Below are 16,320 nucleotides of genomic sequence, written 5' to 3'. Positions count from 1 at the left end.
TTTTATGTGTTTTTAAGAGTTTGGGTTATTTCTATATTTTGGTCCTCAAGCTCTGAGATTCTTTCTTCTGCTTGGGTAATTCTGCTTTCCATGCTTATCAGTTTGTTATTTATTTCATTCACAGTATTCTTTATTACTGTTATCTCAGATATCAGCTCCTTCCTAGTTTCTTCTTGTGTCTCCTCAATTCTTTTTAATCTCTCCATTATTGTCTTGATATCTACGTTTGTAGTTTGAGACCCTTCATTCTGGGGACTCTTTATTGTTTGCATTCCAAAGTCAGTTTTCTCAGTGTCTGTCCTCCCAGGGGTCTGGGAGAGACCCATACTCTTCTTTTGGTTTTTCTTCATTTGTGTAGATTTTTCTCTCTCTCCCCCTTTCCCTCCCCTTCTTTAATTCTGTTTTTGAGGGAAGGTGAGGTTGCTTTTATTTCTCTTCTGCAATCTCCTGTTCTTCCTTATGAGTGTCTTCTGGCTTTGTTCACTTTTCAGGTTGGAACATAGGCTACAATCTGTACTTTTTGCAGTTTTGAGGTTTAATTGAGAAGGGAAGCTGTGGTTCAGAATGCTGATTCTAGCATCCATGAACAAGTGTATGAGCACACTGGAACCTATTTCCCTCTGCCTTACAATCTGTCCATTCAGCAGTATATAGTCCTGGTCCCTAGATTAAAAAGGGGGGTATAAAAGAGGAAAATAATGGAGGAAGGGGGGTCAGTAGGGGGTTAGAAAGAGAGAAGAGTGAGAGAGAAAACAGATATACATACCAACTATCAGGTGAGAAAGAGACACAAGGCCAGGAAGAAGTGAAGAAAGACACGTAAGAAAGATTCCCTAAAGAGTACTGATAGCTACACAGAGACAGGCCAATAAAATCAAGAAACAGTGTAAGTCAGAAGGCAAACAACAAACGTGATCAAAACCAACAGTTACAATGATAAAATCATAAGTCAAAATAAGCGATGAGACTAAAGTCACTTCTCTGATCTCCGATTCCGGCCTGTCCTCTTTGTTTTTCGTTGCAGCATAGGGGTGGGGCTTTGTCTCCTGTTTCACGCTGTTGCCTTAGGGACTGAGGTAAAGTTTGTTGATAGGTGGGCAGGGCAGTGGAAGTCTCTGCCTGGAGAATAGCAAGGTAGTTTAAGTAGATCTGTTTTTCTCTGCTTGTCTGGGTCCTCCAGCTTGGGGTCTCATGCTGAGTGCCTCAGCCAGGGTGGGCCTGGAGTCCCAGAACTCCAAAGCTCCAAAGGGCAGGCGGTGAGTGGCCAGAGTGGCCCTGGGCCCCCCACAGGGTACTTCAACCAGGAATGGGACCGGTGTCTCTGAGGGGCGGGCACCCAGAGCCTCCCTGAGTGACCGGCGGCTTGGTGCTGGGTGCTGGGCTGGAGACGATGTAGCCAGGGAGGGAGCTGGGAGGGGGCTGGGACCCGAGACTCCCATGCACGCAGTGGAACAGCAGCAGCAGGGGACCGCAATATCTGGCCCTGCATGGGACCGAAGGTCTCTGGGCCTCGCACCAGCACAACTGGTGGTGGGCTGGTGGATGGGGGAAGAGAAGTAAGAGTCTTTTGGGGAACTCACATTTGGAGAATCCCACAAGTTCACCTATGCTGTTGCCATCTTGTTCCCATCCACAGAAATTTAAAATTTTGATACTGTCAAATATATTTCTCTTTTCTAACTTCTGAATTTCAAGTCTTGGTTAAGAAGGTATCCCTCTTCAGTAAATTGTATGTGAGATTTCCCTAGATATCTTGTAACTTTTTAAAATTATTTTTATTTGTATTAACTGTAATCTAGCAACCTCAAACCTGAGAGGGCTTGTGTGTAAGGTTCTTTACATATTCCAAAGAGGTCACCCAGAGGTCTATCAGGGAAAGACACTGGTTGATTAGAATTTATAGGATGTACTGATGGCAGTGGGTCAGTGAGTATAGAGTCTGCCCATGTGGCACTCATAGCGATAGGTTGGTGAGAAAGAAACTGTGCTTCAGGACAGTACAGCAATGTTTCATAGGCTAGCAAGTCAGTGAATCAAATTTCTATCCTATGTTTACAATTAAGTTGATTACACATGATGAGCATATTGCTTTCAACTCTGCTCAGTTACCTCCCTGCCACTTGTGACTTATTCCTGGGAATATGCATATCCTGAAAGACCAGCCTTGAGGGAAGCAGGGGTGGGGAAGCTGGGACAGTCCATGTCATGACCATACCCCACATTAACAGTTTAGTTTTTTGACCACCTGAAGGTTATTTTTACTATAATGTAAAATGAGATTTGTTTTGGTTTTCTTACAGATAGCCAATTGTGCCAGGATCATTTATTGAATAATTCATCTTCCCCCCCTTAATTGGACTTTCACCTTTGTCATATATTAAACTCTTTAATCTACAGAAATCTACAGAATCTTCAGTAATCTACAGAATCTCCTTCTGGAGTCTCTAATTTTCCTAATCCCTTGAATCTCTTTTGGTACAAATACTGATTACATTTTATTAGGTTAACTTTATGGTACGTTTTTATGTTGGTAAGAGAAATGCTTACTCATTATTTTTTATACTCTTCTTGGCTATTTTTTTTAACATTCACTTTTCCTTATTACATTTAAAGGTATTTTATCTAATTTGATAGATAGGAAGATGGTAGCCAGAGTTAGTGGCACATGGCTGTCATCCCAGCTACATGGGAGGCTAAAGGAGGATCCCTAGAGTCCACTAATTCAAGACCAGCCTGGGCAACATAGTATGACCTGGTTTCTTAAAAAAAGTTGAAAAGAAAAGAAATAAAAGTGCAAAGATATACAGAAAGAAAAAAAAAATTATAGGTATTTTAATTGTAATATATTAAATTTGCATATTAATTTTGGAAAATAGACATGTAATGAAATTAAGCATTTTTCTCAAATCTTATATATTTCAATATTTAATCTTATGTATGTATTTTAATAAGAGTTTGTAATTTTTTTCATAGATTCAGAATTCCCTGTCAGTTACTCTGTGTGGCAGGATTTCTTTATAAATTTTGGGTGATTCTCCTTTGGAGGAAGCTTGGGTTTGAAGTTTCATTCCAGTATCTTTCCAGGAAGTTCTCCATGCAGGCTAACTATTCTAGTTTAATTTTTCCTTCCCCCTTCACTCCCAGCTCCACACTGTGGAACTCTCTGGAGTTCCAAACCAACTTGCTTAGCTGAAAGAACCAAGGCCTGTATAAAGTGATCAGATCACACTGGCTTTCTAAAATTTATCCCGACCTTCCTTGACCTCTGGTGACTTAAAAAAATAGGCTAGGACCCTTAACACTGGTTTTGGCCCTGAGACTACATATTGTAGGAATTGTATTCTACTAGCTTTCCACTGGACAGTGTGACCTAGTATTGCCCTTAGAGGGCTAGTCTTATTCTGTTAGACAGTCAGGAGTCAAGAGACAAGGAGACAAAAGGGGAAGGGGAAGGAAAGTAACACAGCTGAAATAAGAGAACACTGAACAGTGGATGTATCCGAAGTTGCGGTGGCAGAGCTGTTAGTGCAGCAGCTGAAGCAAAGCTCAAGGCACCCATGATGCAGACACGTGAAGCGGAAGCTCTGCAAGCTAGGGGTGAAGAGCGGACCCCGCCAACTCCTGTATTGACTTCAAAGGACCCAGTTTACTCTTACATGCCATGTGGGCATTAAGAGTGGGGTGGGCAGTCTCAGGTGCTGTCTTCTGAGTGGCCAGCATTATATACACAGGGCTTCTCACTCTGGTGACAGCCACTTGCCCAGACCTTGACAATATGGGACATCTCTTTTTGAGTCAGTGGGTCAGGGAATGTTAATACAAACCTGTACCTGACTGACTCTAAGATGCATGAGTGTGGAGGCCTGGTGAGATGCTTTCTAGATGGAAATGTGGAAATTCTTGTCATTTAATGTCGTAGATAGCATTTGTAATGTAATCCCAGCCTACACAACTGACATATTTTCTTGAAAAATAATGTATCTATGAGGATCACAACAGAATGTAGAAATTGTGATTCAAGCTGCATGTAAAGGGCAGGTGTCTAAAAAAGTTAATCTCATTTTAAAAGATAAACAAGTTTTTTAAAATTTGATCAGGATGAACCTAAGAAAAAATTACTAGATCAGAATGCCATGGATTCATTTACTGTACAGCAATCAGGATGCAAATTAAGTCACTCTTAAACATATTTTTTAAATGCTTGAACGAATTCATAATACAAGAAATAAAAACTTTACTGAGAAACCATTTCCCACCAAATATGGCAAAGTTCCAAAATTTTGATAACACACTCTGTGACTAAGGCTTGAAAACTGGGCCCTATTTTGAGAGGATCCAAGAAATACCTATCAAAATTAAAAATTACACCTGAATCCAGCATTCTCACTTGTGGAGCAGGAGCCCACAGATGCGCCTGTGAATGTAGGAAGTGAAATATATAGAATAAGGTTCTTTATGAAGGCATTTACTTATCAGAGTAAAAAACGAGAAACAACCAGGCATCCCTTAAGCATGAACTGGTTGAATAAATTATGAGGGGGGACCCCCAAAAAACCAGAATTTATTTATTAAAAAATTGTGTATTTATTCTTGTATGTCTAAACTTGTCACCGTCAAAGTACTCTCCATTTGATGCAATACACTTCTCAAGATGCGTTTTCCACCGCTCAAAACAGTTTTTGAACTTGTTCATGTTGATACCTTTTAGTGCTTATGCCGTTTTTTTGTTTCCCTTTGAGGAATTTTTCATCTGGGGACATAAAAAAAGTTGCTTGAGGGCAAGATTGGGTGAATAGGGGCACAGGATCACATTGTTTTTGGTCAAAAACTGTTGAATACTCAGTGTGTGTGGTCAGATGCATTGTTATGGTGGAAGAACCAGTCACCTGTTTGCCACTTGGACAACTTGGGACGTTTCTGCCACAAATCATGATGCAACCTTCTCAAAACTTCCAGATAAAAAGTTTGGTTGACAGTTTGATTTAGTGGAACAAATTCTGAGTGTACTACAGGGGCCCACCCTCCAAAAGGTAATTCCAATTTTTTTGCCAACTCCCCCCCATGTAGGACACACAATGGAATTTTATGTATCTAGAAAACATAAAAGTGAGAAAAATCTCAATGTCTTTGTTTATTTACATTCACTTGTAGCAATAACATGGAATTTGAATTTTGTTGTGTTTGGGTTTGTTCTTTCCTGTGAATGATGGTACGGTTAGGTGAGATTTCCTGTTACTGTACCCAAACTCACCATTTGATCCTCTTTAATCTTTGAGGGTTTCAATAAGAATTGTTCACTCAAGAAAAAAAAAGAATGAAGATTTTTGGTATTTAATATTTTTGTTAATTGGTCCCTTCTCAAAAACTATCATATTCCTAGATTTTATCATTAAAAATTATGTTCCATAAAATTAAATATTCAGGAATAGACAAGATATTCTAATTTTTAAAATAATTTATATAACCAAGTTCAATAGCAACACAATACATTATGAAACTTCACTGTGAAGTAGAAAAAGTTTGTAATAACTAGGATTAGATGGATAGTTTAAACTGGTTTTTGCTTTAAATTGTAAACTGTAACAATTTAAACAGGAAAAGAGGTAGGACTCAATGCTTACAGAATTCACTGCTCTGAAAACAAAAATTGCTCCCTCTCTGGAAAGAAAGAAGCCCTGAGTATCCAGAGGTGGTAGGGTGGAGGAGTCTCACATGTAATTAAGACTCAGTGTATCAAAATCTTGTGACCCTTTTTTTTGAGCCAACAGCTTTCCATATAAGCCCTCTTTTGAATACAATGCTATGGGTCTTTGTTATATACATGGTTTACTCATCTAAGAGTTTTCTCTGGCAGATTAACTAAAATGAAAAAGTAATATTAGCATTGGTATTGTGGTGTTATTAAAAAAATCACCTTAAAGTTTTACTGAAAGGTCAATTTAAAATATTGGTTAGTAAACAAAACATTTCAAATCTATGTCTTTGTATTTCTTTCATGAGCTAAAATTCGTCTCAAGTTACTATGCATTTAGTACATGACTCTGATAATACACAAAGTAGGTATAATCACTGCTAAAGGACTTCTTGCAATGTGTTAATTTGAACAATTGAGCAGTATGATGTTTTAAACAAAACACTTTTAAAATATAGCATGATAGTACATACTACACATAATCTGATCTCTTCTTATGCATCTTGGTCAACGTTTTCAACAATATGTTTGTTTTAAAGTTGTATCTGTAATTCAGGACACAATGTGTGTGCTGTGAACAGCCCTAGTAAGAAGTAGCTGCTGGGGCATGAGCTCTGTATTTCACTTTGCTGTTAGCCACCAGGCCAACTGTCCTTCATTTCTCAGTGTTTGATTTGAGGCAGAATTCTAGGCACAGGCCATCGTTTTGAGACAGAAAGGTTTTATAGTACAACTTTCCAATGAAATCTCTGCTAACAGCATTGCCCACTTGGCTAATAGGCTGAGTTGTTAGGAAGATGGGGAAAATATTACCAGACATGGCTCCTACTTTCTCGGATGGTCCCTGAAATAACCTAGTGGAGGAGCAATAGCTCACTAAATGCAGAGGTAAGACATTAGAAAGAGTGAAGGAAAAGGATATTACTCAACATACATCAGCTTGAAAAAGTTTCTTTAAAAGTTTTATAGGCTGAGGTGGAAGGATCGCTGGAGCCCAGCAGGTCGAGGCTGCGGTGGCCGGGAGCAGCACTCCAGTCTGGGCGACAGAGTGAGACTCCAACTCAAAAAAAAAAAAAAAGTTTTATGATGATGAGTTCTTTCATTACCAAAGTTACTCCTCCATTTCTATCTTCTATTAAAAATTACTCCTTCATTTCTATCTTCTATTAGACGCTATTAGTAGCTCCAAGTCCCCCAGGCTGTGACTTCAGGATCTTCTCTGACTTTTCTTGTCCCTTACTGCGGCATCCAATCAGAAATAAATTTCTGCAGACTCATTCTCTGTCGGTCACTTGTCCCTCCTGCCTCAGACCTGCCATTTGCTGCTCTCCACAGGCTGAGACCGCCTGATCCATGGCTCCATCGCTGGTTTCAGGCACAAGGACCAACAGTCCAGTCCCAATATTCTGGACTCAGTATCCAGTCAGCGTCTGACTTTGTTTTCCGATTCTCAAAACTACTCTTCTCTCACTTCTTACCAAAACCAAGTTGACCTACAAATCCTGCTCTAAACGTCTATGTTTCCTGCTTGTTTCATGAATTTTTTTCCTATCTTAGGAACATGTTTTGCTTTTTCCAGTCTTCCTTTTTGTAACTTTCAAAGCGACACACTAAGGCAATGTTCTGCACTTAGTTTTTTCACTTAATAACACATCTTGGAGACCGTCCCATTCAGCACATTGAGATTTTTCTCACTCGTGTTTTCTAGCTACATAAAATTCCATTGTGTATCCTATATGGGGGTAGGGGGTTGGCAAAAAAATTGGAATTATCTTTTGGAGGGTGGGCCCCTGTAATATACTTCATCATAACCTTCCTTTAATCATATGAAAAAGGTGATTTACATGGCATACGATATGCAAAACTTAATGAAAACACAATTCCCTTAAATTTCTCAAACTTATTTAAAAGGATGCAGAATGCACAAAACTTCATTCTTAAATTACTGTTTATTTTTATCTCTTGCAGAAAATTACGTTTAATTGATATAGAAGAATTTCACAATCGCCATGATGCATTAGAGCTGTCAAGTTTTCAGAACATTATCATGAGACACATGGAATCTGCCAAAGAGACTCTACTTAAAATGTAAAGTTTGGAAATTTCATGTGGGAAAACATAAGTTTAAAGATGTGACTGAGATTCCAATTTAAAAAAAAAGTGACTGGTGGGGCACTCCATTTAAACAGCTTTTAGAAAATCTCATTTTAACAATTTTTTGTCATTTCTGTATGAGTTAATATAATATCTTTAACTTAATCTGTAATGTTTATTCAAATGTTCTATACCACATAGACTGTGCAGAAAATAAAGTGAGCTTGATGTGCGGTGGCTTTTTCTAAATGTCTGGTTTCTACCTCTGCTAATACATGCTAAATACATGGTCATCTGCTAATTACTCACCATGTGTTTATTGGCCATCTTCTATTAATATATGCAAAGTGCTGCACTTCCTTTCATTTTGCTTTTGGATGGAGGATGCAGAAGAGTTTAAGGAATGATTTGGTGGGGAAAGTATATTGTTTAAATGAGTTTACAATCTCACTGGAAATTAGACTTATCAAATGGTAATTAAGCATCCCATTGGATTGATTGATCCTTTAGATTGGCTCTTTAGAATGGAATACCCACATATGATAATTCACAATGTGGATACTGACAATATGCTCTGAAACAGCAGAGGAAGACTGTCTCATGGGTCATTAAGTTATTATAAATAGGGCATTATAATTAGATCAAATTCAAATTAACAGAGGACACGAAACCTATGGCATAGTTTCATGATCTCCTAAAATTACTTAGAAAGTATCTTGATAATTTAAGATTAAATATTTCCTTTATCTTTTTTCTTCTCCAGTATGTTAGAATCAAATTATTTGTTTGATAGTTTTGAAAAACGTTAACCATTTATTTCATATTAGTGTCGAGCTAACATAAAAACAGAAGAGAGATGAATAATGAAACCCCATAATTAATTACAGAAGCAAAATGACCTAACAAGGACAGAATACAAATACCTTATCTTGATCTGTAACTTCCAGTTGTCCCCCAGAAATACATTACCATGGAAATTTTAGTAAAATGGGTATCAGAGTACAGAGCAGAGTACAAACCTTACTGAACAACTTTTGCAGAGAAATGTAGATTGATTAGCTATGTCTCTTGATGCTTCCGACTGATTCTAAAGGAAGAACTCTCTGACCATCCCTTAAATAGTGAGCCAGAATGTGAGCCTCATGACTAAAAGACAGAACATCAACCCACAATGGAGAAACAATTAGCAAATGGTTGATTTTGACATCTACCTCAAACTCAGATGTCCTTTCTCAGTCCTCATCTTCCTTGACTCAGCAGTATGCGGGTTATCACCTGGACTTCTAGAAACCTGTCCTTCTGTGCCTCTGGCTTCCCTGGTTCTGCTTTGATATCTCTTATTCTGGCTCTACTTATGTTTACTAGCCCCTAAAGATAGGTGTTCCCCACGTCTTTGTTGTTTCCTCTCTTCTTTATAGTCTCTTGACAATTTCATGATTTCATTTGTCTCAGCTGCCTCATGGTTTTGTTTTCTGAGCTCTAGTCCCTTCTTAGCAATTTTTAAAATTGATACATAATCATCATACATAGATAAATGTATTTATGGGACATCATGATACATGCATACGATGTGTAGTGATCAAATCAGGGTAGTTAGGTTATCCATTACTTCAAACAATAATCACTCCTTTGTGTTGAAAACATTCCAAATCTTCTCTTGTAAGCTATTTTGAAATATACAATACATTATTGATAACTATAGTCACTCTATTGTGCTACCAAATGTTAGAACTTATTCTATCTAACTGTATTTTTGTGCTCATTATCCAAGCTCTCGTCATTCTCCTCTCCCTCCTACCCTCCAAGCCTCTGATAACCACTATTCTCTGATAACACACTATGGGCGTGAGAACATATGAGATTTGTCTTTTTGTGCCTGACTTATTCCACTTAAAATGATTTGCTCTAGGCTCATTTATGTTGCTGCAAATTACAGGATTTCTTTCTTTTTTATGGCTGACTAATATTTCACTAGCCCATTGTGTGTATATATACCACACTTTCTTTATCCATTTATTTGTTGATTGACACTTAGGCAGTTTCTATATCTTGGCAATTGTGAAGGAGTGCAGGCATCAATTCCACTAACGGTGTATGAGAATTCCCCTTTCTTCACATTCTTGCCAGCATCTATTTTTTCTTTTTTCTTTTTGATAAAAGTCATTTGAACTGAAGTAAGATAATATGAGATCTGACAATTAAGTTCGCAAACTCATTCTAGAAAAAGTACTACATACCTCATTGCTGAATATCACTACCGTCACCTTCAAAGTACTCCCCTTGGGAAGCTATGCACCAATGCCAGTACCTAGACCACCCATCAAAGTAATTTTGGAACTCTTTTTCTGGAATGGCCATGAGAGCTGTCATTGTATTACCCTGATGTCCTGAATGTCATCACGATGTCTTTCTTTCAATATGTTCTTTATCTTTAGGTAAAGAAAAGGTCATGGGGGCCAGATCAGGTGAGTGGGGAGGGTGTTTTAATAGTTATTTGTTTACTGGCTAAAAAATCCCTCACAGACAGTGCTGTGTAAGCTGGTGTATTGTTGTGATGCAAGAGCTCCTGCACAACCATTTCTGCACATAACTTCCTCATGCCAAGATTTTCAGTTAAGATTTTCCTAACTGTTTCTCTAATGATGTTGAATTGGTCTGCTGTACTTCTCACAGTTAGCCAATGACTTTGAGTCACCATTCAACAAGTTTTTGCGATGTTTTCATCAGTTGTGCTTGTTACTGACTGTCCTGACCTCTATCAATGACACTTTCTCTCCCTCAGAAAAACGTTTAATCCATTTGTACACTGCTGTTTTCTTCATGGCATTAGCCCCATAAATTTGGGCTAGCAAGTTTCATTTTCACTCTTGCTAAGTTTAACAAGAAATTTAATGTTCATTGCTCTAATTCAAGCTCTGACATTCTTGTGATGGCACGTAAAACTATGCAACAACAATAATGAACGCCATTCAGCAATACACCACCACATGTCAACAAGAACACAGCTGTGAGATGTTGATATACCAAGATTATGAAACCTTATTGAGTTGTTTGTACAATGCTGCCAGCATAAGCACAAGGTGGCAAGTTCACAAACTTAATTGTCAGACCTTGTATCTCAGTGTGCTTTTCATTTGCATTTTCCTGATGATTAGGGATGTTGAACAATTTTCATATACCTGTTGGTCATTTGTATGTCTTTTTGCTGAGAAGATTATTTAACTGTCTATAATGTAATAATTTGTGGTTTTACTATTGTTTGAATTCCTTATCTATTCTGCACATCCATCTATTGTTAGATTGGTGGTTTGATAGTTTGAATATCTTCTCCCATTCTGTAGGTTGCCTTTTTACTCTGTTGGTGTTTTCTTTTACTGATCAGATATATTAGTCCTGCCTACTCCGCTTAACTTTTCTTAGTCTTCCTTCTTCCATTTCAGATCCTTCTCCCAAGGCCTTTTCATTCTCTTTTCTGTCCATTCTTTTGTGAGATTGCCACCTTCACTATGAAGCCCTCCCCCATTACTTATATGGAAAATTATGTCTCTATCCTTTGGCTTCACATCTTTTTTCTGCTATGACATATTGCCCTCATTATTATGAGAGAAAGGATGTTGCCATATTTATATATTTTCTATGTCACTGTTCTTAATATGTTGTAGACACTCAATACTTACTTGTTAAAGGGATGAATAAATATATTTAAAACTTAAAATTTCTCCCTTGAAACATTCAGTCAATTCCTGGAATTATGTTGACTCTCTTTTAAAGAGAGTCTATTTATATCTTGTGAAACAAGATAATCAGTGTTTCTCGATTCTGTAATGCTGGCTATACTTTTGTAAGTTGAAAACTTCACTTGTTGCTGTAAGCATGATGCACTTATATATGAAACTTCACTGTTACCTTTTATTACAAGGAAACATACACAATTGAAATTTTGTTTTAGATTGGACACTCTTTCAAGATATCACATTAAGTGGAATGAGAACATAAAATACATGATTTCATTGATTGTATCTTGTTTTCAAGTCATTGTGAAACATACAGGATAGCATGAAATACCAAGTAGGTTGAAAATAGTAAAAACCCTCCCTTGATTTAACCAGTTACTCACATTTTAACTTTAAACTAACAAATACATTCCCTGGAGAACATTTAGGAGACCAGAGAGGAGTATTTTGTAATATCCAATAATATCATATTTCTTCAGAAAGTACAGGAATCATAGTTCCAAGAATTAGATTTATCTCTTTCTCACAGTATCACATCACTGAGTCATTTTCTATTGGCTAAAATATAAGATTTCTTTTTCTAGAAATAAAATATTTTAGCACTTACATTTCAAAAAGTAATGTCATTTAGCAATATACCTCTCTGTAAAGACCTTTAGATGTCCAGAAATTACTGTTAATGCTTAATATAAAAGGAGTAATTCACTGAAAGTATTGACTTTTAAAAGTCTTTTGTTCTTTCAAGGTGGTTTCCAGAAGTACAGAATATTTATTACCAAGGTAATAAAAAAAAACAATTGCCAACTGGTGACAGCAGTGCCAAATTGGAGTCTTTTTTCAACTGTGCTGCTACACTTATGACTTTACAGCTGCAGGACCTCGCATTGGTCTCCATGCAGGATTTCACAAACTTAATTGCACAACCCCCAGTAAGTACAGATCAGTTGCACCAATATGCATGCACTATTTTTTTTTTTTTACTTATTTTCACTTCTTTTGGAAAAGGAAAATGATAAAATATCTTTACCAGAGAGAGGAAAAAGGTACATCTTTAGACCTATTACACTTTATCTGTTTAAAAAAGTGTCAGTCTGCATGTGTAGAATATATGGTTATCATCACATTAGGTGAGGATCAGTGAAAGTAAGTGAAAAGTCCATAATTGGAAAATTTGAATCATGAAGGCTGGGAAGGTTACTGTGAGGAGCCTTTTCTATCTCTGGAAGGAGAAAGAAAGGCTATCTCTGAGTGAGCAGGGCCTTGGATTAGAATGTTCTTCTCTTGGGTCATTTTTTGCATGATTCTAGAACCACGCTGCTGTGCACACCTTTGTTTGCCTGGGACCTTCACCCTCTGGTTGACCTGTAGGACCAATGAATACTGTATACTAACAAGCCTAGCTCAAAACCATTCTTGCTCTTTTTAGTAGAGCTCCTCCTTGGCTCAGCTATTTTGGCATGAGAGAAAGCGGGGGCTCCCATGTATCTGAACGGGCTGGTGTACTCCTTAGTCTGTCACAACTCATTCTTATATATTTGTGTGTAAAATTTTTAACTTTTTTGCAGGATTCTGTTAGAGCTTTTGAACATCCAGGTTTTATCATGAGGCTGATTCTTGAAAATGACACCATTAAGTTTGAGCCTGATTTTAATGACTATATAGATATCCTTATAAATGCTTATGATGTCATGATTAAAGCTGTCAGTTTTGTACCAAGAGTTGAGACAAAATTATATTCCAAGTGGGTAAGTAACAAGAATATCCTGATTGCTTGAATTTACGTAATGGTGGCCACTTCATGTAACTTCCGAAAAGTGTAGACAGGGATCCTCTGCTTCAAAGAATATAAATGGCCTAGTAACACTGGCTTATAAGAAAGTTTTGCTTAAAAATACCACTTCCCCTTTGACTTCTCTTGAAATATACCTACTTCCCTAGCCTAGTCTTCCACTGGACTTAGCTGAATACTTTCTGAGGTGAAAGAATTAAAGTTATGATCAAGTTTGAAGTAGTCAGGGAGTGTTTCCTGCAGTTCTCATGCTGTTTCCTGTGAGCTGGCGACCTCCCTTGTGCTTTTCCAGCTCTGTAGAATTATCCTCCAGTGGATCACTCCTTGTACACCTCCTGTAGATGGTGAGCTTCTCTGTGTCTTTGCACTTGCAGCTCATAGATCCTATCAAGGACATTTTCGCAGTGAGTCACGCAGTCAAGCATATGAAATTAACATGTCTGAAACTCTTTAACTTAGAATGTTTTCAAGTGTCATAAGTCCAATCAGTAGATTTCTTCTTCTTTTTCTATTTTAAGAACAGTTTGCAAGTATTTCGCATATAAAAAGAGCACAAGAGGCTAGTGTGTAAATGTTAAATAGTAATAAAGTTAATAGCTATGCAGCTATAGCCCATCTTAAAGAACAGGATGTTACTGCCAGCTTCACACTCACCCCTGAATCTCCCTGCCCTTCTACCTTCCAGCAAAAGAATCACTCTCCTGAATTTTGGAATGATTGTTCTTAATTTTTTAAAATAGACTAACTATATGTCTGCATATTCCTAAACAATTTGTTTAGTTTTTCCATGTCTTTGTATAAGAAGCGGCATCTTGTATGTAATCTGTGATTTGCCTGTTTCACCTAACATTATGATTGTGAAATTATCCATTTTGAGGACATTATCCTTTTTATTGAGCTTCTAATTCTTTATTATTTTATTTTATTTTTTAGGAATGCTAGTTAAGATTCCTTGCTAAGATTCCTTGCTTAAGGTTTACATGGAAAACACGTCAATGTGAATACTTACCCAAATCTGTGTGAAATAGGCTTGTGGTTATAAATTCTTGAGGCAACTATTTTTTTCCTCCACTGAGAAACAAGGCAAAATGGGAACATTTCCCTGACTTTTCTCCCCTATTCAAGGGATCTGTCACCTTTCAGTGTTCTGAAGTCTTGTCTCCTCAGAACCTGCATTCTAAGGTTGTGTCACCTTTCAGTGTTCTTGACTCTGTGTGGGAATATCAGTGATGACTTCCTCCCTTGCTCAGGCTTGAGGCTCTGTTCCAGGCAGCCTCACCCTCCCCACACACCCACCTTGCTGGAGAGTCAATGAAGAGAGTGCAGACCACAGGGCCCAGCAGAGGCCCCCGGCAGTGGCCACTTCTACACTTAGTGGCCTCTCCACTCGTGCTTTCTAGTTTGGGCCCCTTAGACTTTGCCTTATTTTTTAATGCCTTAGTCATATAGTAGAAAAGATACACTTAGCTTTCTTTTTCCAGTATAGTTAAGTGTTTTGAGCTGGGTAGTTGTTTTGTGGCTATCTATTCCTTATATTGCCATAAATAGAAGTCTCACAAGAAACTGTGACTTTTGTGTAATTCCAATTCATTGATTGTATTCTTTTCTATTCTATTTATACCCTGCCTTTTTTTCAAGAATGATTTGAGGTGACTTATGAAACAGACAACTATAACAAGTTAATAAGATAAGAATTATTAGACAAAACTCTTAGTGAAGAAAAGTACTTTTTTTTTTGAGTTGGAGTCTCACTCCACCTCCATCACCCAGGAAAAGTAACTATTATAATTCTCCAAAGGAATACAGTTGCTATGACTTCATGGTTATGAAATACAACTCTAAGATTCTAGGTTTCTAAAATAAAGAGTAAAATATGACAAATTTTCATTATGATTAAAATAGTTAATTTGGACTTCTCAGGAAGAGAGTGTTTTTTTCTGGTATTGGATTTTGAGAGCAATTCCTTATAGGGGAATTATACATGGTGTGGTGGTTCTGAAACCCCATGTTCCAGCATCACCTGGAGATAGATATTTTAAAAATACAAATGTCAGGGGCCACTACCCCCAGGGATGTCCCCAGAGATGCAGATTCACAATGGCAGATTCAGTACTCAGAATTCAGTACTAGGGTAAAATATCCCTAGATGGTTCTGGTAATCAGTAAAGTTTGGAAACAAGTACTATGTGGAGTACCTTGAGTAGCATAGTCTCAGTGATCTTTGACAACAAATACAGAAGTGGAATTCATATAGCTGTTTATTACAACCTTTGATAGAAACTGAAGGTGAATTAAAATGCCTCCTCCTTTTTTTTTTTTTTTTTTTTTTTTATGGAAGGCTGACCTGCTGGGGATAATGCACTCTGTCCAAGCATGTTACTATTTCATGATCTAATTTGATCAGCTCTAGAACACTTGAGGTATCTTATGCAAAATATAATTTCTCTTAACAGAAGCTGATTAGATTTCATATCAAAATTAAACTTTCTTTTTTTAATTTAAAGATGTGGAGTACAATTCAGGGTTAGGTATACAAATGTTCATTATACAGGTAACTTTGTTGATGAGGTGTGCCCCTCCCTCCCCTGGCAGTTTCCCTCAACTGCCAATCCTACCCGCTTGCCCCCTGGCAATTTCCCACTACTGCCAATCCCTTTCTTATAGTATTATGATAATTGTTCAAGGTCCGTTTATGAGTGAGAACATATGGCACTCTGTTCTTTGTTTCTGTGATAGATCACTGAGTATGATAGACTCTAAATCCATCCAAGTTGCTGTGAAGTCCATATGTTTGTCCTTCTTTATGGCTGCATAATATTCCATTGTGTATATGTACCTCTTTTTTAAAGTCCAGTCCAGCTTCAAAGGGCAGCATGGTTGGTTCCATGTTTTTGCTATTGTGAATAGAGCTGCAACAAACATGCATGTGCAGGTATCTTTTTTGTAGAATAACTAGAGTTCTTCCAGGTATATTCCCAGAAGGGGAATTGCTGAGTCATATGGAAGGTCAA

General features: G+C 37.5%; 1 protein-coding gene across 1 annotated transcript in view; it reads left to right on the top strand.

Moving 5' to 3' along the window:
* The window catches only part of DNAH7 (dynein axonemal heavy chain 7), a 280,274-nt gene that overhangs the window by 26,581 nt on the left and 237,373 nt on the right, over window positions 1-16,320 (top strand). The window contains exons 7-9 of the mRNA XM_008063530.1: window positions 7,661-7,780; window positions 12,266-12,449; window positions 13,086-13,265. Coding sequence (XP_008061721.1) covers window positions 7,661-7,780; window positions 12,266-12,449; window positions 13,086-13,265 — 484 coding nt within the window. The remainder of the gene's footprint in view (window positions 1-7,660; window positions 7,781-12,265; window positions 12,450-13,085; window positions 13,266-16,320) is intronic.

Source organism: Carlito syrichta, unplaced genomic scaffold (genome assembly GCF_000164805.1).
Source record: "Carlito syrichta isolate Samal-C Ts95f unplaced genomic scaffold, Tarsius_syrichta-2.0.1 Scaffold306906, whole genome shotgun sequence".
Taxonomy (NCBI): domain Eukaryota; kingdom Metazoa; phylum Chordata; class Mammalia; order Primates; family Tarsiidae; genus Carlito; species Carlito syrichta.
The sequence above is the reverse complement of the archived record's forward strand: the minus strand, read 5'-3'. Positions and strand labels throughout refer to the sequence as shown.